At 36.2% G+C, this 21,248-nt stretch overlaps 1 protein-coding gene across 1 annotated transcript in view; it reads right to left on the bottom strand.

The window, feature by feature from the left end:
- TIAM2 (TIAM Rac1 associated GEF 2) overlaps positions 1-17,941 on the bottom strand; it is a 153,816-nt gene extending 135,875 nt beyond the window's left edge. The window contains exons 1-4 of the mRNA XM_044675470.1: positions 16,742-17,941; positions 10,287-10,722; positions 4,396-4,568; positions 3,290-3,514 (exon numbers count right to left, since the gene is read on the bottom strand). Coding sequence (XP_044531405.1) covers positions 3,290-3,514; positions 4,396-4,568; positions 10,287-10,722; positions 16,742-17,935 — 2,028 coding nt within the window. The 5' untranslated portion in view covers positions 17,936-17,941. The remainder of the gene's footprint in view (positions 1-3,289; positions 3,515-4,395; positions 4,569-10,286; positions 10,723-16,741) is intronic.
- Between the last annotated feature and the right edge of the window lie 3,307 nt (positions 17,942-21,248).

Here is a 21,248-nt window from a genome sequence, read left to right as displayed (position 1 = left end):
TGGCAAACTCTCAAAACTAACTGCCAGATATTGACTGAGAGAACAACACAGAAACCCTGCTTCCTAGGATGTCAGAGAAAAGGAGTGCTTCTCTTAACTGATTTTTTCTTCCTTTTATAGTCCATCTCTTGAAGAGATGGAGGACAATCTGTCTGTTACTGCCTCTTAAAGAGGCAGAGTGAAATTAAGAAAACTCCTTATAACACTTCAGAGCTCTTTCTTCCAGAGTTCATTTTTAAAATATCTTGCTTCATTTCTTCTAGGTATAATCATATAGACATGTTAAAATATATATGTTTTGCTTTCAAGTATCTGTGTGAATTTATTATCAATTTAGATTTACAATATTTTTTGATACTAAATGGTATTATCTTTGAATTATTTCTCTAACTATAAGATATGAAATGGAGCTAAAGGCTAGGTTCTACCTCCCTGTGCATTGTTGGGTGGAATAGGCTTCCTTGGTCTTGACCTCACCACCCAGGGCTCCCCCTGGATACCTATGCTTCACTTTATCTTCTGGATCTTTGAGGTTCAGAGTGATAAATATTCAAGGGTCTTTGTTGATGTCTCAGAATGGTTTTAGAGACCACAAAGCCCCTGGATTGTCTGAGTCTGAGGGCTGTGGCACTTAGCTGATCTGGTCAAGGCTTCCAAGGTTTCCCTCCTGGGGCTTTCTGCCTAGCCTGAGCCTTTTTAAAGGAAGTCTCCTTTCTGTCCTGTACCCAGGCGATAGTGCACTTAAATCTAATTGTCTTTGGTCATGCTAGGAGTCTACCTTGTGTTAGAAATGGCTTTGATATAGGGGTCAGGAAGACAGATCAGGTTTTTTATACAGTTCTGGGATGGAAAAAGTCACTTCAGTTTCTCATTGAATTTCTTGATCATTATTTGAGCTGATGCTAACATCTGGGACTGGTTGGAGTGAGTGAATAGAAGTTGATCAGGCTGCCTCTGGTTGAGACAGTTGGCTGGAAGTCTATCATATCTTTTCTAAATTACAAACTGAAGAAGTGAACATATGTGGTTATATGAAGCAGAGGTGGTCTAATTACAGAAGAATAGATAAGAACTCTCACCTAAAGCTATCCCTCTCTTAATGCTCCTCACAATTATACTGGTTTTCTTGGCTTCCATGTCATACTATTGAGTCATACCGAGTCTGGAGCCCACATAAATTTGGCAATCTTTTTAGACAAACTGCTGTCTAATCATATCTTCTTCTCTATCTTATGCTTTCGACTAGTTGTTTTTTGAACACAAGTATAAGATTACATTTATTCCTATTACTCTAGTCTAGTGTTTTAGTCTATCAAGATCCTTTTGGATTCTAACTATCTCATTCAGTGTGTTACCTATTCCTCCTGCTTTATATCACCTGAAAATTTTATAAGCATGTCATTAATACCTTTATCTAAGTTGATAAAATACAAAAAGAAAAGAGCCAAATATATATATATATCTTATGCATTTCACTTGAGATCCCCTGACAAGATGCCAGTGAACCAAAACCAACATAGGCCAAGTCGGTCTGCTTTTGAATCAGACTCAACAAGGATATGCACCCTGGGTTGTGATAAGAAGCCACCTCTCCCCCATGCCTTCCCCAACCTTCCCAAGCCTACTGGTCTTCACTTGCAGAGGGAAGCCTGGCAGCAGCCCCTGCACTCGGTCCCTAACCATGCTTGCATGCTTGTTTGCCTGCCTCCTTCCTTCCTTCCTTCCTCTCTTTCTTTCTTTCTTTTTTTACTTTCTTTCTTTTTTCTTCCTTTCTTTCAAAAAAAAATTAGGATATTTGCCCTTCTTTAGGCCTAGATTGCTTTCCTATTCTTCATGCTATTTCAAATATCACTCAGCATACATAATATATACAAGAGATAGAGATTTCTCCTGGCAGTATCACTTGTACTCATCATGTAAATGATCAGAAGTAGGTAGTAGATATATATTTTAACAAGTCTCAAGAGATTCTATATTATGCTGTTGAAACATATTCCAAGAAGACCACTAACCTTTCCATAGATGTTATAAGATTGAAAACCAACTATTCCCTGATGAACAGGCAAATAGCAACTACCTTGACTACCTTTTCTCTTTCTCCTATAAGTCTTAATTGGCTGGTTTTTTACCTCAGTTTTTGTTATTCTGCTTTATCATTTTTTTTGGAGAACAAGCAGCTCTTTTGCCCTCAGAACATGTAGCTTCCTTCTCTCCAGAAATAGCTTCAAATTTATTTTTTAGCTCCCAGTGCAGGATGTTCTTTCTATCCTTTCTTTTTGTATATGATATTCTCTTACCCTCGAACCTTCCAACAAGGATCAAGTTTCATAGCCTAGATTATTGTCCAATGATCTTAACTGGTGTTTCCACCAACTTTTCTTTCTCTGATTAATTATGTATACTGTCATTAGATTAACTTCCTTAAAATACTGTTTTTTAATTACATTTCTCCTCTATTCAAAATTTTTCATTGCTTCACCATTATCTATAGAATATAGTCTCAGTCAGACACTCAAAGTTCTCATAATTTAGCTTCATTCTATCTTTCAAATTTAATCCTCTCACTACTTAAAAAAAACAAACCTTCCAACTCTAGGCAGGCAAAACTACTCATTGTTCTCATCTCATCCCCATTTTTGCAGTTTATTTGGGCTTTTGAGATCTGAATAACTGATAAATCTCTTTTCCAAAACCCATATTAATTCTCTGGGAATCTACCAAAATCAATATGGTACTATTTCTCAAATATCATATTTTTGAAATCAATGATATAGCTATAAGTCCTACCCTAAGGAGATCAAAGAAACAAGAAAAAAGACTGATCTGGTTGGCTCTTTTTGTGTAGAAAAGGACTGAAAAAGGAGGAGTGGCCAACACTTTAGGGATGGCTAAATAAATAATGATAAAACATTTGTATGAATCGATGTTAAGTGAAGTGAACAAAATTGGGACAACAATTTATATAATGACAAAATTGTAAAGATTAATGACTTAGAAAAACATAAACATTCTCAATACAATTCAGTCAATACAATAATAAATCTTAATTCCAGAGGATCCAAGAGTAAGCAAGCTTATTAAAAAGATGATGAACCCAAAGTAAAGAACGAGACAAACACTTTCAAACATGGACAATGTGAGGGTATGTTTTGCTTGAGCATGCATATTTACTTATTTATTTGGTAGGGGAGGAGGTAGGAGAGAGAAAAAAAATGCTTGTCAAATGAAAGAAAATAAGTTTAAAAAAGGAATGGGAGCAAGTACCCCAAAACTTCTTGATTAGTCATACCTGATTTTCTATGGCTTTTCTGTTCTTGGGGTCACTAACCACAGAGAGCTGCAATTCAGCCATTTTTTTCATCTTGCTGTCCATGTCAATCTTTTGGAGTAGGTTTTTGGTCTGATTCTTCAACAACCGGACCGTGTCTTCTTTCCCATGCTTCTTTGCAAAAAGAGAAGCACAAGCAGAATGGATGGCAGTCACCCAGTTTTCCAGGTCAGTCTGGCTAGTGGCCTGAAAAATCAGAAGATGGTGAAAAAAAATCAGCGATGGAAAAGACACTCTCTCAAAGCAGTGGGTTGAGATATTCCTATGTGAGAGGTACTTGATCTTTTATGGCCTAATAAACACTAACAACAAAAAATACATATGGACTACTCGAGGCTTATTAGCTTCCTTAACTTGTGAGGCCATCAGAAGGGCTTTGGAATGATATGCCAGAAGCACAGTGCTTTGTAAATAAGACATACTGTCAAAGTCCTGAGATTACTGTCTTTTTCATTCTCCTAGTTCCTAGGAAGATTACAGACATGCAAAACTCAGCTGTTTTACATCCACTAAGACAAAGAGGCACAGTTTATCCTTATTCCCCTGCCCTAACACACTCCTCCACTCTTGAGAACTCTAGATCCTCTTCAAAACTTAAGGCCAAAACTTATTCTCATTTCTGTCTTATTTTATCCTATTGTTTTATTTCTGTCATTTTTATTTTTGTTCTATCTTACTATTAAATTTTTATTTCTGACACATGTAAAACCCAGTGGAATTGCTCATTGGCTATGGGAGGGGGTGGAAGGAGGGGAGAGAAGGAACATGAATCATATAACCATGGGGAAAATATTCTAAATTAATTAATTAAATAGACAATTAAAAATTTTTATTTGTCTTATTTTACTTTTAATTTTACTTCATTTTATTTCACACACCATTCACTTCTCAAGTTACCCTCAACCAGCTCATTTTTGCTATCTCTCAACTTTTACTCAGCAAAATACTGTAGCTTTCTCACTCTGGTATCTTGTTCTTATGAACATAAGACCTCATTTCCTTTTTTCCTTTGTAGGCTATCCTCTGCATCCCCATATACTATACAACATGCAAAGAGCCCGCAGTACCTGAAAAAGGTAGACATCTCCAAAGGAGTTACTGAGGCAGAAGACATTTTCCTTCTTGGGATGTTCAGGGACAGATTGTACTACGCTATCTTCCGCAAACAGAGCACATCTAGGTGAACTACTTTGATCCATGGAATTTCTCCCATATGTCTCATAGAACAGCAGGGTACAGCCTGTCAAAGAAAGGGGTAAAATCAATTCTCATCCCACGTTTTCAAGTTCTCTCAAAGGAGAATTCAAACGCAATAAGATAAGAGAATGTCAGGGATCAACCAACATAAAACTACAGGGGCATACAAAGAAGGAGAAAAAGTAAAGGGTTATAAAAAAATGTGTGGGGAAGGATAAATGTGAGGGTTTTGATTTGTGGGGATGATGGTAAAGAGATGCTTTAAAGAAATTCTGCTCATTACACTAAACACTAAAACTAGGAAAGGAATGTTTTGGTAAATTTGAGATAGGAAAATGTAACAAGAAAAAAAATCTCCATTTTTATTAGCTAAGAGATTTCTTTTACAGATTTATAATTTGCATAAAACAAAATTTCTAAAAGAAATTCTGCTTTGTTATTTTCAAGTAGGCTATCGATGAACCTTCTAGGTCAACAAAGTATTATTGAGGTAAAGTCACCTGTATCAATGGGAAAACATGCTGGATCATGGCATCTCTTCTCCCAGGCACTGATTTTTTTAAAAAATTTGGATTAAAATATTGTTTTGATGTATCATATGAACCTTTAGTGCAATCCTAAATGAATCCCTTACAAAGAATAATGATCTTCAAAACAGTTAAGTAAACTAATATAAAACAATTTCATCAACTCTATATTTAGAAGCACCAAATTACATTCTTCCTGCAAGGGACAAAGATCAAGGAACTTCTCATTATCTCTCTGACTATATTCATGGTAATAAGACTTAGAGTCAAGACACAAATGTATCACTGTAAGGAAAGTTTTTTTAAGCTTAAGTTGTTTTCCTAAAGAACTTTGCCTTATTTCATTATAACTTAAGCACTCAATGACACTCAATATAGACTCTAAAACTGCAAAGATATTGTTTCCCAAAGTGAAGAAAAGCACAAGAGAATCTATTTCCAAAAGATAATCATTAAATTAGAACAAGAACCAATATGGAATATTTCATTGTTATAGAATTTTTTAAATCGACACATTAATATAATATGAATTTTGTCAATCTTAAGTAGAATTTTGAATCTTTAAAAGTTATACTGTTTTGGGGGGTATAGGAACAATGATCGACAAAAGTATTATATTTCTTCATTACTATAGCACTTCTTGCTATATCCTGGCTCTAAAGTGGAATTCCATAATCCAAACTCGTGTAATTAAAACATTTTTTAAGATAGGGGAAAGAAGACCAAAACAGAAATACAAACAGCTCTTTTGACTAGAGATAGGAAAGAAAGCTTTGCTTAAACATCTGTCCTATATAGAGATGATCATAGTCTTTCACCTACATTTTCCTTCCAAAATACTGTTTCCTTTTCTTACTGTTGCCCTAATAAAAGCCACAACCACTAGCTGTCACCATTTCCTAGCTCTTATAACTCCACACTATCCCGACATGTTTTCCATAGAACTTCAGTTTCATATAGCAAATTTTCATATATCAAATCCTAATTTTGCTTTATCTATAAATTTTTAGGAATGGAACTATTTGTACATAGGATATATTTGTGCATCTCTTTTCATAATACTTTTAATTAATTTACTTAGGTACTTAGAAGACACATAAAAAGAAGACTGCTTGAATATATGGAGATGTTCAATTATCTATAGCAGTGATTCCCAAAGTGGGCGCTGCTGTGTTGAGTGATGCTGTGATCCAGCGGGGGTGGTGATGGCCACAGGTGCATTTATCTTTCCTATTAATTGCTATTAAAATTTTTTAAAAATTAATTTCCAGGGGGCTAAGTAATATTTTTTTCTGGAAAGGGGGCAGTAGGCCAAAAAAGCTTGGGAACCACTGATCCATAGATATATATGTACACACATATTTTATTCACAGCTGAAAAACTGGCTCCAAATTTAACTGTGTATAATTTTTGTAAAATCCAAGATTAGAAAAAAATTCTTTTTGAGAGAAAAAATTCAGGAAAAGAAGCTTGGTAACTGCCCTAATCAAGAAAGTGAACTGTTTAAAGAAGGTGCCATAAAGAAGCCTATGGAAACCACACAATGCATCAGAAGATCCAGAATGAACTATGGGATGTAGTGAATCAAACTGAAGGTAGTTGAACACATTTATTCTGAATGTAAACTCTTATGCCAAAGAGGATTGCCCCTTAATTGGCCTTTTATCAATGCACCTATCAACCATTTTTTTGGTCTCTTCCTCTTTTAATTCCTTCTTATCTCCAACTATTGTAATTTCCCCTTACAAAGTGCAATACTGTATGCACCTTTAGCTAGAAGATCTTTAGAGGTATAAGCTGGATATTTGAAATGATTCATTGGGGAGACTAGGCATGTAAATTTGGAAATTTAAACATGCTCGCCTCCCAATAGAATCACAGGGGGGATTGTGAAAGGGGAATTTTTATTCCCTTTGTCTATTTTAAGTTAATTAATAGAGAACTTAAAGTACCCCTATTTAATACTTAGTAAGTCACTAACAAAGAAAGTTCAGGCCCTAACAGGCCACAAGCACACACAGACATGACCTCCCCAGACAGTGCCAGGCAAATTGGGAGGCTGTGATTGGTTCCTGTGAAGTGGGCAAGAGACAGAAAGTGACCTGGAGAAACTACTTATAAAAAGCCAGCCTAAGGACTCCTGAAGAATTTTAGGAAGATTTCCGCTGAAGAGGAGGCTTTTTCTGCGATTCATTCTACAAGGCACTTTATGAAGATGCATTCAGCATTGGTGAGTTGGGCTTAAGAAGCATTCTGTGCTACGTAGATTCAGCATTGTGACTCGAGCTGAAGGAAGAGGCTTATGCTGGTGAAACCTTTGTTGAAGAGGCTACTGCACTTATATGTGGAGATCAGAACTTTGTTGGGGAGCAAGCTGAATTTCTTCAGATAAGAGCTCTAGGGTGGTAGGCTAGGAAATATTTTCTACTTTCCTCATACATTTCCCTCCTTTTACTATATTTATATTAAATTAAATTATTAAGAGATACATACAGTCTACTGACTCATAGTTTAAATTTAAATTTTATAAATGATGACCACAAAAATTCTTTTTTTTAACCATTATCATCTTTGTCAAACCAAATTTTTAATTATTACATTTGGCCACCTAATTTTAATTATTACAACTGGTACTAAAATATTTGGTATGCTGAACCTGACGTACTATGTCCTCGGAGGGAAGCAGTGTTTAAAACCACATGGAAAAGGTTATGTTGGCAAAAACATCTTTATCGCATACCTTTCCATTGCTGAAAAGAAAGTGACAGAATAAACATTTGATAATATTTTAGGCTTACAAAGCAACCTTCACCATAGAATCCTGGAGTCTCACAAATGAGCATGGGTAATTCCACCTACTTTAGTGTCTTGCCTACTGCTAGAGAAAATGAAGTATTATTACCCAGAGTTATACTGAGTAACCAGAAGTCCCTGGTCAGTGTTCAAATCTTTAGCTCAGTCTTTCTTTGCAAAAAAAAGTCAGAATGGCCTAACATGAGAGTAGGCATTCATGCTAATGATAATTGTAAGAAATAGGAATGTTTCTTTTCATGAATTTAATGAAACTTCTTCATTTTGGGAACTGAAGGGTAGTTTTGCCATTTGCTGGATTGCTTTGTGGATACTTGAGACTTGTTTCTAGTCAGCAAGCCCACAACTGGCTCATTATTTATGTGCAAGAGCCAAAGCAAAGTTGGGAAGGATTGTTGCTGAAGACTTACTGACTACAGATATAATTCACTTTTCTACCTCTCCCACAGTGATGTGGAAGGTGTTGCCAGCTAAGTAAGCCTGATTTTTGAACATTATATGTAGGCTCCTTTGACAATGGTTTATAGAAATACTGTGCAAACATGCCAAAGGGTATTTTCTTATTTTCTCCTTATCTTTGCATAAATCAGCACTTCATTAATTTAGTCATTCTTGAGATCATCATGTTATTTCTAACTTTCAGCAAAGCTATACCTACATGTGAAAAGAGTATAAATTAAGAAAAGGCCTGCCCTTAGAGTAGCATTTTGTGAGGCTTTTAAAAAAAGAAATATAATTTAGATTGTATGAAAAGGCACATTTGTTTGTCAAGGTTACCATTTCACTTTCTTATTTTAATAAATTAAAACAATACTCCAGGATAAAGATTCTTTTCTCTCCCAAAATTCAATTCCATTCAAATCTATATTTGCTGTCTCATGAGATCATTAGCTTCTACTTGCCCAATTCTAATCTTTAAAGACTGATTTTCAGCTGTGATCTTTTGATTTTTGGTTTGATCTATCCTACTTTTCATGGCTTCCAGTCAATTCTGGTCTCCAATTTGCTTATTACTTCATTTGATTTCTATGTCTCTTTTCCATGTGGGCAATTTTGTCTTTTAATCTATTATTTTTCCTTTTGTATTACTTTCACTTCCTTTTCCCACTATTCTTGCCATTTTTCTTCTATATTTCTTACTTGGTTCTTGAACTCCTTTTTGAGTTCCTTGAGAGGTTGTGACCAATTTCAATTTTTTTTTGAAGGTCTGGATGTGTTTCCTTGTTTGTCACTCTCAGCTGCTGCTTCTGTAGTTTGCTCTTTTTCTCCATAGAAATTATCTAGGGTCAAAAGCTTTTTTTGCTGCTGCTTATTCCTTTTGCTACTAGTGGATTGGGGTTCCAAATTATTGGTGGATATTGCTTTCTTAGCTTCTGTTTTGTGGGGCTTTTCAGTCAGAAGTCTGAGTGAGGAGGGCAAGAAGCTCTATGATGTTATCTGTGTAGCAGGCTTTAAAGTGTTTTGCCCTGAGGCTATTTTTCCAGGTCCTGCTGCCTTGGTTATGGCCTTCCTTGTTTCTGCCCAATCTACATGTTATGCTGCCTAGACTCTGGCTCTTCAACCTCTGGTCCCTAGTTTCACTGCCAAGGCCTTGCCCTGCCCTCAGGGATAGGTCTATGGTGCTTTCAGCTAGCACCTCCCCCCACCCCTCACCCCCAAATTTAGAGATTGCCCGGCCCTCACTCTGACTCTGGCATGGTAGGTGGGGTGGCCGAAAGGTGATCAACTTGCACTTTGATAAGTACAGTTTTGCCCCTTATAATGCTGGAATCTCCAAACACTGCCTACCTTAAGGCTGCATCCAGTGGGAGAGCCCTTTTACTCAATTGAATTAGATTTCTGTCCTTTTGAAATGCTTTGTAATGATTGGTTGGAAGGAGATTCAGAAAGATCCAGCTACTCTGCTGCTTTCTTCATCTCCCTTCAGCACATCATTTGGACTTCATGTGCAGACTCTGAAGTTCAACTTCCCAAGCTCAAAAACTAGGCAGTGAAGAACAACCATTTCTTAAGCATTTACTATATGCTAGGCATTTGATTTAATTTAATTCTCTCAACAACTCTGTGAGGTGGGCGCTATTATTATACTCATTGAGAAAACTGAGTCAGATAGTGGTTAAGTGACTTGCCTAGGGTCACACAGTATATGAGGTTATATTTGAACTCAGGTCTTCCTGATTCCAGCTCAGCTCTCTATGCAGGGCCACCTAGATGCCTCCTCTGTAAACAACATTTAAGTAGGATGAATAGTATGTTGAAAGAGTAGTCAAGCAAGTATTAGTTTACTTTTTCCATAAAACATTTTAGCAAACCCATACAGCAAATCTCAATCAACTGATTCACTCAGGCATTAAAATAGGATTAAACTAAGGAAATGATTGTCCAAGAAACAATTCAAAGCAAGCAACAAAGGTCTGACTTACCTTTAAGAGTGACCCAGTATTGTTTCCATTTCCTCCGCGCCACAAGCTCCAGCTTCTTCTCTTTCTGAAGAGTGACCAGAGGCTTGAAAAAGAGCCACCCTGCTTTCCGGACCACTCCTTGTTCCTTCTCAAAGAGCAGGTCCAGTTGCTCTAAGGAGCTCAGTGAGTCACTACTAGAATCTGCAGTCTCTGTAGATGTTTCTGTGTTATCCACATGAGTCCTACTCATCTCCAACTCCCGCATGAAATTTTCATAGATGTTCTGTCGCAAGGGATCGCTGCTAATTGCATTCGTAGACTCACTCCTTTGAGGTAGGGTCTGGCCAGATCCACCTGACCACAGTAAACTAGACAAATGTGGCGGGACCAGCACTTCTGCACTCAGACCATTCGTTCGGTTTTCCAAATGGTCATATCCATCCTTGGATTTGGGCTCCTAAAGACAATGGAAATAGCCAATGATCAGAGATAATAGCTATTGTTTGATGGGAAAAAAAACTTAAAATCTAAAATAATATAATTTAAGGAATGAATGGCACCACAGAAATAACCTATTTCTATCCAATGCATCAAATGAATTCATAGACCTAATATAGGTTGATGAAGTATTGAGGAAATAACTTTGTGTAATATATAGTCTATGTAAAGTATTCCAAACCTGCTTTTTTAGACAAAAAAGATAGTCATTCAAACATTAGTTGATTAAATGAGCATTTATTAAGTGTATGTGCCGAGTACTGCACTAACAAGAGCAGGAAAACAATAATTCATGTTATTATGTAACTCTGTAAAGGTTACAGAGAACTGCCCTCCAAACAACTCTTTGAAAGCAAACAATGGCCCTAATGACACTCCCATTTTATAGATGAATTGTGACACAGAGAAGTAAACTGGTTTGTCTATGGATTTGAACCCAGATCTTTCCACACTATCCTTTACTTGTCTACACCAAGATTACTCTTACCCATCATTGTTGTTGCTCAGTCCTAACCCTATTTGGGCAAATATTTTGGCAAAGATACTACAGTGACTTGCCATTTCCTTCTCCAGCTCATTTTACAGATGAGAAAACTCAAACGGGTTAAGTGATTTGCCCAGGATCACACAGCTAGTGAGCACCTGAGGGCAGATTTAGACTCACAAAGATGAGTCTTCTTGACTCCAGTCCCAGTGCTCTGTCCACTGCACCACCTACCTGGCCCTTACCCATCACAGAAAACTATCTGTATGCTCTCTTTTTATCTAGCAACTTGTCATTTCTGAAGCTTATGTAACTGTTAGTGTATTTTTCTATACTTTCAATTATATTGCATAACTGAAATAAAACAAAAGGTTGTCTTATTCAATGACATGTTTTGGATTTATATTTTGAATGATTTTATTAGTATACCAATGAAGTAGCAATTATTATCTTTTGTAGGAAAATAATCAGCCAACTAATTATTGCTTCTAAACACTCAGGGCTTATAACCAGCTGAGCCAAAAACACAGCTACTACCAATGAAAATATTATTTTCTGCTTGTATTTATACTAAGTCCCACCATGATATTTGTTTACACTCTGATATTTATGCAGGAATAAAGCAAATAAACCAACCACTGTGAGCTCCTTAGACCGGAAACTTTGAAAAATGTTTAAAGCTAAAAAAAAAAAATCCTTTTCTATTTGTAGCTCCTCAAAAACATCCAGGGGGAAAGTTGCTTCTCACTTGGCTAATATTAACATTATTCAATTATTAACGGGAAGATCTGATATGCAGCCCAAAAACAACATGGGATTACCTATGGTTGCTGGCATCAGCTATAATAAGGCTTTTCAAAATAAGAGAGACTCTATGCCAAAGGGAGTTTCTGAACTGGCAAAGTTAAATGCAACCTAAACACACACTGTACTTTGTTTCCCTAAGACTTATTTCTGGTCCTAAGTTTTAACTCCTCAACTCATCCAAATCAAGCTTGCCTTCAAGCCCATATGGAAATATTTTCAATATCTCAATCAGGTACCTACATGTAGGTATAATAAGAAATTTCTGATTCTCATGATTAACCCTTCCTAATTCTAATTGCCAGTGACTAAGGTTTAAGAGGAGCACTCTTGTAAATAGAGGCACAATGATCTAGTGGAAAAGGCTTCAGACCTGCAGTTCTGAGTTTGAATCCTTACTCTGATATTAGCTATGTAAAGTCACCTAACTTTTTGAAACTTGAATTTCTTCAACTACAAAAGAAATTCAATAATATGATACAGTTGCACTCAAAACACTATTTTTATTCTGGCACAGGAGATAGTGCCAGGGTTGGAGTCAGGAGGTCTTGAATTCAAATCCAGGGACCCTGGGAAGGTCACTTAACTTCTGTTGGCCTTTGTTTCCTCATCTGTAAAATGGGGGTGATAATATTATTAACTACCTCAAGGGATTTTTTTTTAGGATCAAATGAGATAATATTTGTAAAACCCCTTAGCTCAGTGCCTGGCACAAAGTAAGGGCTACATAAATGTATATATTATATTATGTTATATTAATAATATATATTATATAAATGTATATAAAAATATAAAAATTACCACCATTAGAAGTGACAGTGTCAAGTACTTTCACAAGGAAAACTTTTAACATTTCTCATCAGTTTTCAATACAAGCCACTAACTTCATTGTCTTGCCTATTTCCACATGGCATCTCTTGAGTTGTGAAGCAAAGAGAAGACCTGAGAGGTCTTCTCGCCCTAATACCTTCATTTGACTAATCTCGGTTTCCATAGCTGTTAAACAACAATCGGGATTTTAGACCCAGATTTCCTAAGTAAAGTATTCTTCCTATAACGCCACGCTGTTAGAGGCAAAGCATTTGGTCGTCTACAAGACACTTTACCTCTTTCCCCAGCATCTCTACTGTTTGTTCCTCCTCCACCCAGACTTTTCTCTACAAGGATGATGGTAACTATCTTTTCTTCTGTCTGCTGATCTCCATTTACATCTAATGACCCAATACTATATACAATCAATACCAAAAGCCTTGGGGATACACCTAGAAATGTCTTCTCTCCCCCTCATCCCTCCATTTACCAAGCTAGAATGTCTCCCTCTTTTGTCTGAGCAAGGAGCTCAGGATCCTTTAGGAATCCTCTAGGAGAAAAAAAAGAAGAGCAAAACATAGGTAAGTGCTTAGGAAACAGAACTTAATGTGGCTCTACATAAGGAATTCTTCAAGGAAATGAAGAGCATTTATAAACAAGAGAGTGATTTATTCATCTCTCTATAAAAATAAGATGTGCTTAGGAGTTTGATTTGAGTGCTTTGGTTTATACCTAACAGTGAAACATAATAAATTCTGGAAAAAAGGGCTTCTGAGGGAGATTGTTGCATCTTCCATACAGGAATTGAAGCTACGTGGGTTAAGACTAAGTGATCCAGAAGTTCAAGAGTTATATGTTTTCATCTCATCCTGCCTTTGCAACAAATTCCCTATGGCTGTGTAACTGATATTTTAACCAGGAGCTGGTATGAATAGAACAGAAAAAGGGTTTCACTCCTCTCACTAGGGCTATATTTAATACTGAAAATATATTCCCATTAAATACACATTTATCTCTACCCTCAGTGTTCTCTTTCTATAGTATGGCTTTTCTGCATTTGTTTCTTGGATCATTTTTAGATGTTTAAAATGTTTCGCTGCATTATTAATTTTCAGGGTCTGATGAGTAGAAAGAACACTCAGTCAGGAGTTAGAAAACTTGGGTTTCTGATCACTTCATGTAGAGGGTCCTGACGATGATAATACTGATCATAGCTCTTACTATAGTGCTTGAAAGCTTGTGAAGTTCTTTATAAAAATGATACTCACAACAATGCTGGGATATACCTGTTATTATTACATCCCCATTTTATAGATGAGAAAATTGATGTAGACAAAAGCTAAATAACCAGCCCATTTTATAGATGAGAAAGCTGAGGTAGACAAAGGCTAAATAATTTGCCCATTTTATAGATGAGAAAACTGAAGTAGACAAAGGCTAAATAACTTGCCCGGGGTCACACTCTAAGTAGCAGAGACTAGACTGGAACTCAGGTCTCCAGAGCTCTAATTGTGCCACCTAGCTCTCTTATGTAATAATAACTTAGCATTTATATAGTCCTTTAGGTTTTATAAATGTCACCTCATTTATTCCACACTTTCTACATGTTGACTCATTTTATTTCATTTCCTATAATAAAATAATAAAATTGAGAAAGGAATACTTTAAGAGAATGTGCAATATGTCCACACTTTCTACATGTTGACTCATTTATTTCATTTCCTAAATGAAAATAAAATTGAGGAAGGAATACTTTAAGAGACTGTGTGATATGGGATGACCTGAAATTTGGTACTTGACTTTTGAGACTATTTTGAGATGCGATCTTACTTTTTTAAAACATCTATGTTGAGTGAAAAAAAAATAAATGTTTCCTCTCTCTCTATCGTACTCAAGTATGTTTTATGCTAAAAAACTAGAAGCCACCACTAGTTTTCTTCAAAAAGAAAACAATAACTTTCCACTTCAATTGCCAAAGCCCTTTCCTTCCTTCGTTCACAATGTGTATGCCACTATTACCATCATTATTGTTGCTATAGTTATCAGCCAGAACCACATGCTATTTATCAGATGCCTCTAGTCCTAAGACCCTCTGTATGTTTAGCTCATATTTTCTTCCCAATGGTGCCACTAGGTTATAGTAGAGAGAGTGGATTATTATCAGCATTTTGCTGATGTGGCAACTTTAAATTGTGACTTTCCCAAAATGCCAACAAGCAACTTTAGTGACTCATATTCAAGAATCCTACCCACACAGTGGGTAGGACGACTTAATGATACCTACCTCCCCCCAAATCCTGACAATGTTCTCTTTGCCCTTTCTCCAGACTCTAATTATAGAGTAGGGCCTAAAGGAGTGCTCAGATAACCAATTCACTCAGGAAATCTCTCCACCTCTTTTCCTGGCAAGAGAATTTTTGACTTGGATGGTGCCTTAGCTCTGTAGCTAAGAAAACGCTAGGGGCAGCAAGAAATTGAGGAAACATTCAGTTTTGACATAAGCATAAAGCTAATGCTCAAGCATTATCTGAACCAAAATCAATTATGCAAAAAATACGTTTTTTGGGGGGGGGGAGAGGGGGAGACTAAAAAAAAGCAGAATCAAAAGGCACTCAAAAAGTGACCACAAAAGTTTTGTTTATTTTAAGGGCTAACAAAGGATCTCCAAGATTTATAATTTTATGTACAATCTTCCTTTTTCTGTTCTACTTTCTATATGAAAATGCTCACTATATTTGGTGTATGTCTAGATTAAAAAAACAACATTAAAAAGGATATTAAAAATGGTCACTTCTAAAAAACATTTTGCTGAAGTGCATTTCAAATCTTTTTTTTTTTTTTTTTTTTTTTTTTTTTTGGTGAGAATAGGCCTGGAAAATTTGCCACAGAATAGGAACAGTGAGTGGTAAAAAGTTCTCATCCTCTTGCACCTTCATTTAAGAAATGATATTGACCTTTAAAATAATTTCAGTTTTTTTAAAACTTAATTTAGAATATGGAAGCCACTATATTGGGTGAAATGTGATTATTTTCATTTCTCCTGCCCTCAGCAACATAACTAGAAAAGCAACATATTTTGCAAATATACCAGATGGTAACAGAAACTGATGAGTTTTCTTATGTTCCTCTCTATGGATGGTGGGGAGATGGGGGAAACCTAAGGGTATATAAAAGTGGAAACCCAGTTGAGAGAGTTGAAAATTACTTCTTTAGAGAAAACTCAGGATGAATACTTCATATGTTTTTAGTATTTCTGTCACACTGGAAGAGTCATGATCATCCTATTTGGGAAAAAAAATCTTATGTTTCATATCACTTTAACACTGGATGGAAACTCAAAAATAAACTGCATAAACACAACCATTTCAAATATGAAGCCCTACAGACAAGAGAAGTTAAAGTTCTCGTCTGAGGTCTCCTTCCTTTTTTAATAGCTATGCTGGGTCTAAAACTCAGGTCTCCTATTTTCATTTTCCTGCTCAAAGCTCTGTCCATCATACTGCATTAGCTCTGTGTAAGGAAGAATAACGCTATTTATCTAAGAAATGTGGTTTTGCTTTTAAGAATGATTTCTATATATTTCAACCACATTTAATCAACAAAAAAGTATTTGTTGAATGAGTTCTCTAGGTATAGAAGTATGCAAGGTTAAATTGGAGACATTTTTATTCCTTACCTCCATCATACACACAAAAATACAAGTATCCCAAAGCATTCGTGCTATAATAATATTTGAAAAATTAGTGCTATTTTAAAATTATTTCCCCCAAATTTAATGAGGATGTTTTTCATTCCTCCCACCAAAATTTGAAAAAAAAAAAAACATCCAAATTGGGAAAATCAAAGTTAATTTTTCTTGGCCCCCTAGAAGCTCATATACCTGGAGTTTCCTTTTTTTTCTTGAGAGACTTCCTGTCCAATCACTGATTCGCCTCATTCTAGTTTTTAATGTGTCCTTTTTGGAAGTATCTTCTGTTAAGGGTTTGGACTTCCGACAGGGAAGGGTATAAGAACAGTACTGTACAGGGCCTCTCTGCTCTGCCCTTGAGGGCACATCAATGTCTGACACAAATGAAACTCTACTATTTAAACTGGCATGTGTGCCAATGTATTCATCAGAGAGTCTAATGCCTGAGGGTGGAAGACGTTCTAAGGTGGCATCTTTGTATAGTTCCCGGAGGGAAGAAAGAGATGAACTTTGGTTGAAAGGCTTTTTGGCATCATCTGATGGAAAACTGGAGTGGATGCTGGTATCTGGAGTGCTTCTGGTCAGGTAGGGTCCCTCCAGCTCATTGATGTCTCCAGCATTTCCCCAAGGAGAGTCATACCAGGAAGACTCGGAGCTAAAAGAGCTGCCTTTGCTAGATCTGAGCCGGGAATCAGCAGGAGAAAGGCAATGGCTGGTGGAATAATCGGTGCTAGAATTTCTTCTGATTTCAGTTAGATTGGAAGTTTCAGACTCTAATGTAGGGGAATATCTCAAAAGTTGGACAGGTCCAGTGGAGTCCTCGGTAGGCACTTTGTTATTGCTGCTGTTGTGGAACTCAACCCTTAGACATCCATCCAGTTTCCCTAGTGTTTTAATTAGAACCTTGGGGCTCTTCCTGTCTTCAGCTGGTGGGGTGGATGCAAGACTCTCATTTTTCCCATAACAGTTCAGAAGGTGTCCGTTGCAGTCTCTGGAGGTGATGTGGTTATCTGCTGGCTCATGACTAATATAATGAAAGCCATTTTCAGACAAGAAGGCAGAGTTCTTCCCTTGGAAATAGCTTCCTGACACACTCACTTTGTGCTTTGTGTGGGAACTGCCTTTGGAGGCTTTGGCCAGTGGATCGAGTCTGGATGAATAAGGCTGGTTACTCTTAAAGTGAGAAAGGCAGCTCCTGGCCAGGGATCGAGACTTGTAATTTGTCCCACTGCTTCCATGTCCCCACCCATGCAAAGAGCAAGACTTTTCATCTTTTGCGTGGATGCTGCGGATTTTCAGGGGACAGGGCTTCTGCTTAGCACCAGTAGAAGAACTACTATGATTTTTAGATCCTTGAAGACTGTATTGACTCTCAGAGTTTCCCATCTTAACCTAAGGAAAAAAAAAAAACAAACAGTAGCATTAGTAACATCATTGACTTAAGGTATAATCCAGTATGACAGAAGATCTTAAAATAGCATTTACAGTCTAAAAAGGAAACAAACAATTTATTTTTTATGTCTGCCACAAATTACAGCAGGTGGGTCAGACTACTTTTCAGTTATCATATTGGTTCTTCTTAACAAGCAAGGTTAGGTAGATAGACAACATTGAAGACTCCTATGAATTGATGGTGGTGATGATGATGATAATCTTAAATATTTAAAGAAGTTTATACTGGCTTCTTGGACCTTTCAGGATTGGTACTGAAGAGTTCTTAAGCCACTATTTTAAAGGGAAAAAGATGGAAAAGCTTCCCATAGGTGGCTGAGTTCATGCAAAGTGATTCACACAATGGACACTTAGCCTCATGATAACTGATTATTGTATCTAAACACTAACTTAAAACACATGAAAATTTTACAACATCTATATTTCAGCTAGTAGAGATTGGTAGCTTAAATGGAGTTGTGAAACTCTTTGATTTTGACCTTATTTTTGAAAATGGATGGCTCAGAAAAAGGTAAATTTACATGTAGATACTGGATATGAGTCATGGCATCAGGCCCATCATTTGCAAAGTATAAGGAGTTAAATGGTAGAGGAGAATGTTGCAAAAAATGGAAAAGAAGCAGAAAGGGGAATAAATACTTAAGAGTTTCCCCTTAAAGGCAAGATAAAAAGCACATGGTCAAAAAATGTGATTCTGATTGGGTACACATGATACATTTACTAAATCTATATAAGAAATTAGTAAGGTGTTTGAAAATATTGCTTTATTATTCATTGTACATGAATCTACATTACATTATACATGTTCATTCACTGACAAACAGGCTATTTGCGTGGGAGAAAAATAAACCAATTTATGCAATTAAAAAAAATAGATCTTTCAGTTCTTATGATTGGGATACTCATTATGAGTTAGCAATGTGATGTGACAGGCAAAAAACAAAACAAATCAATGAATCTTGGCCCTTATTAGGTGAGGCAGAGAATCCAGAAAGACTGAAGTGATATGATTGCTTTGCCCTTTGCTGTTCAGATCCCATTTGAAGTACTATGCTCCACTATGGACACCATGCTTCTTTAGGAGGGATATTGATGAGCTGGCAGGCCCACAGTTTGAGTGGGAACTGAAAGGTAAACTCATAATTTGTCCCTGAAAAAACTGAGGATGTTTGGCCTAAGGAAAAGAAGAATGGCTATATTCAAATACTTTTTCAGGTATATGGAAGAGGGACAAGAGTCTTTACCATAGTTCCAGCAGCAATAGGTAGCAAAGAATTAAAAAAAAAAAAAAAAAAAAAAAAAAAAAAAAAAAAAAAAAGGGAAACGGATTTCAGTTCAACCTAAGGAAAAGTGTTTTAATAATGTGAGTTCTCTAACAATAGAAAAGACTGCTTCTGGACATAGGAAGCTCCCCAAAATTAAAGGCCTTCAAAAAGATGTTGCATTGTAATGATTATGATAATAATTTTCACAACTTTTACAAAGTACTTCCCTAATAATTCTGTGAGGTAAGTAAATGAAGACTTGCTGAGGATACTGTAAATACAATTCATGATTCAGAGATTGGTCTAAATCTCTCTCAGGTTTCTCTATCACTAAGATTTTATGATTTATATTCAAATTTTTAAAAGTTCTAGGTACTAGTTACTAAAACAAGAAATCTTTCAAGTAAGAGTTACTAACTATTTTGTGTTAAACAGATCCTTTCCTCAGCTTTAGACCCCTTCTCCATATTTTATGTTTTTTTAATAATTGAAAGAAATGCTAAATTTCAGTTAGAAATTAGTGAAAATAATGGTGTAATTTTTCTCCCATTCAGGTTGATTGTTCTTCAGGTTTATGATGGGAATGATTAGGAGTGAGTGAGAATGATCTGGCTAAGTATGTTTGATTCCCTTTAATTCCTTCTGAAAGTCATCTTTTGACCAGTGAGTTGTCCTTTTTTAATGTCTGAAGTGAAGTAGATGGACAACATCTCACGTTCAGATAGATACAAGAGAAAAAAATTGGTGATGATTCTGATAATTTATAAAATATCCAGGGAAGAGATTAAATAACTTCTTTTAAAAGCCAATTTGCATGATAGAACTCAAGATCATCAACAGAGAATGCTAGAGAATATCTAATTCAATCCTCTCAATTTATAGATGAGAACATTTTGGCTCAGGTGGGTTAAATATCAAAGGTCACACCAATAATTATTGGACAGAGCCAGTATCAGAATCCTGAATTCCTATCTCTGAGAGTTCTCAATGTACTCTACTTCTTTTGTACAATAGAAACTGTATCACAATTTATGAATCCAGGCTAAAGGGGAAAAATGAAAATAATTCAATTTTTTCGTTTGTATCAACAACAGAAGCAGTAGATAAAGGAGTTTGATAGACTTAGGCTTAAGTCCTCTATATATAATAGCTACTGTACATATAAAAGCTAATATAATAGTATGACCATGGGCAATTCATTAATTTCTCAGTGACCTCAATCAAACAAGTTACAGAAGAATCGATCACTGATCTGTTTTAGTGAAGGAAGTTCGTTACCTTGATGAAATCACTGGTACGGATTCCATCCTCTTTATCCTTTCCTAAAAAATGACCATCATCTTCTTCTTTTCCTCCTCTTCCTCCTTCAAACATCCATTTATTTTTAAACTGTATTTATCCAAATTTATGCAAATCAAAATCCCCACTTTAAGTTAGATTACCTGAAGATTCACTTTTTGATACAGAAGCAATTAATGATCAGTGCATTTCACATGGTCTTGAGAACAGGGCACTTCAACAACCACAAAAAGGGAATCCATGAAAACACTGAAAAATATCAATGAGGAGAAATCACATCACTTTTGATCTTGCTTAGGAGCAATATAAAAGGTTCTAAGAAATTACTTTAGAATAATAACCCTTGTTATAATTTCTGCAGTATTTCAAAGCTATTCCATTTGGTTGGATAGGGAGGGCAGGATGCTGAAGATTTCTGTCCCTTCAAAGGCTATTATCTTCATTCATGCAAAACTTCTGTATTACAGTTCTCTATATCACCCTTATTGTAAGGTGGGGGGAAAGCGGGAGCCTGCAGGCTGCATTGTGACACAGAGAACCAAGTAAGAGGATAGGCAAAGGTCAGTGAAAATCACTGATGAGGGAAAACATCCTCAAAGGCACATGTTCCACTGGGGTGGTGATATATCTTCATAAAGAAGAGAATGACAGCTGTTTTAATTATCCCATTAACTCAATAAAAC

This window comes from Gracilinanus agilis, chromosome 4 (assembly GCF_016433145.1).
Source record: "Gracilinanus agilis isolate LMUSP501 chromosome 4, AgileGrace, whole genome shotgun sequence".
NCBI classification, from domain to species: Eukaryota; Metazoa; Chordata; class Mammalia; order Didelphimorphia; family Didelphidae; genus Gracilinanus; species Gracilinanus agilis.
This window is presented reverse-complemented; position numbering and strand designations above follow the sequence as displayed.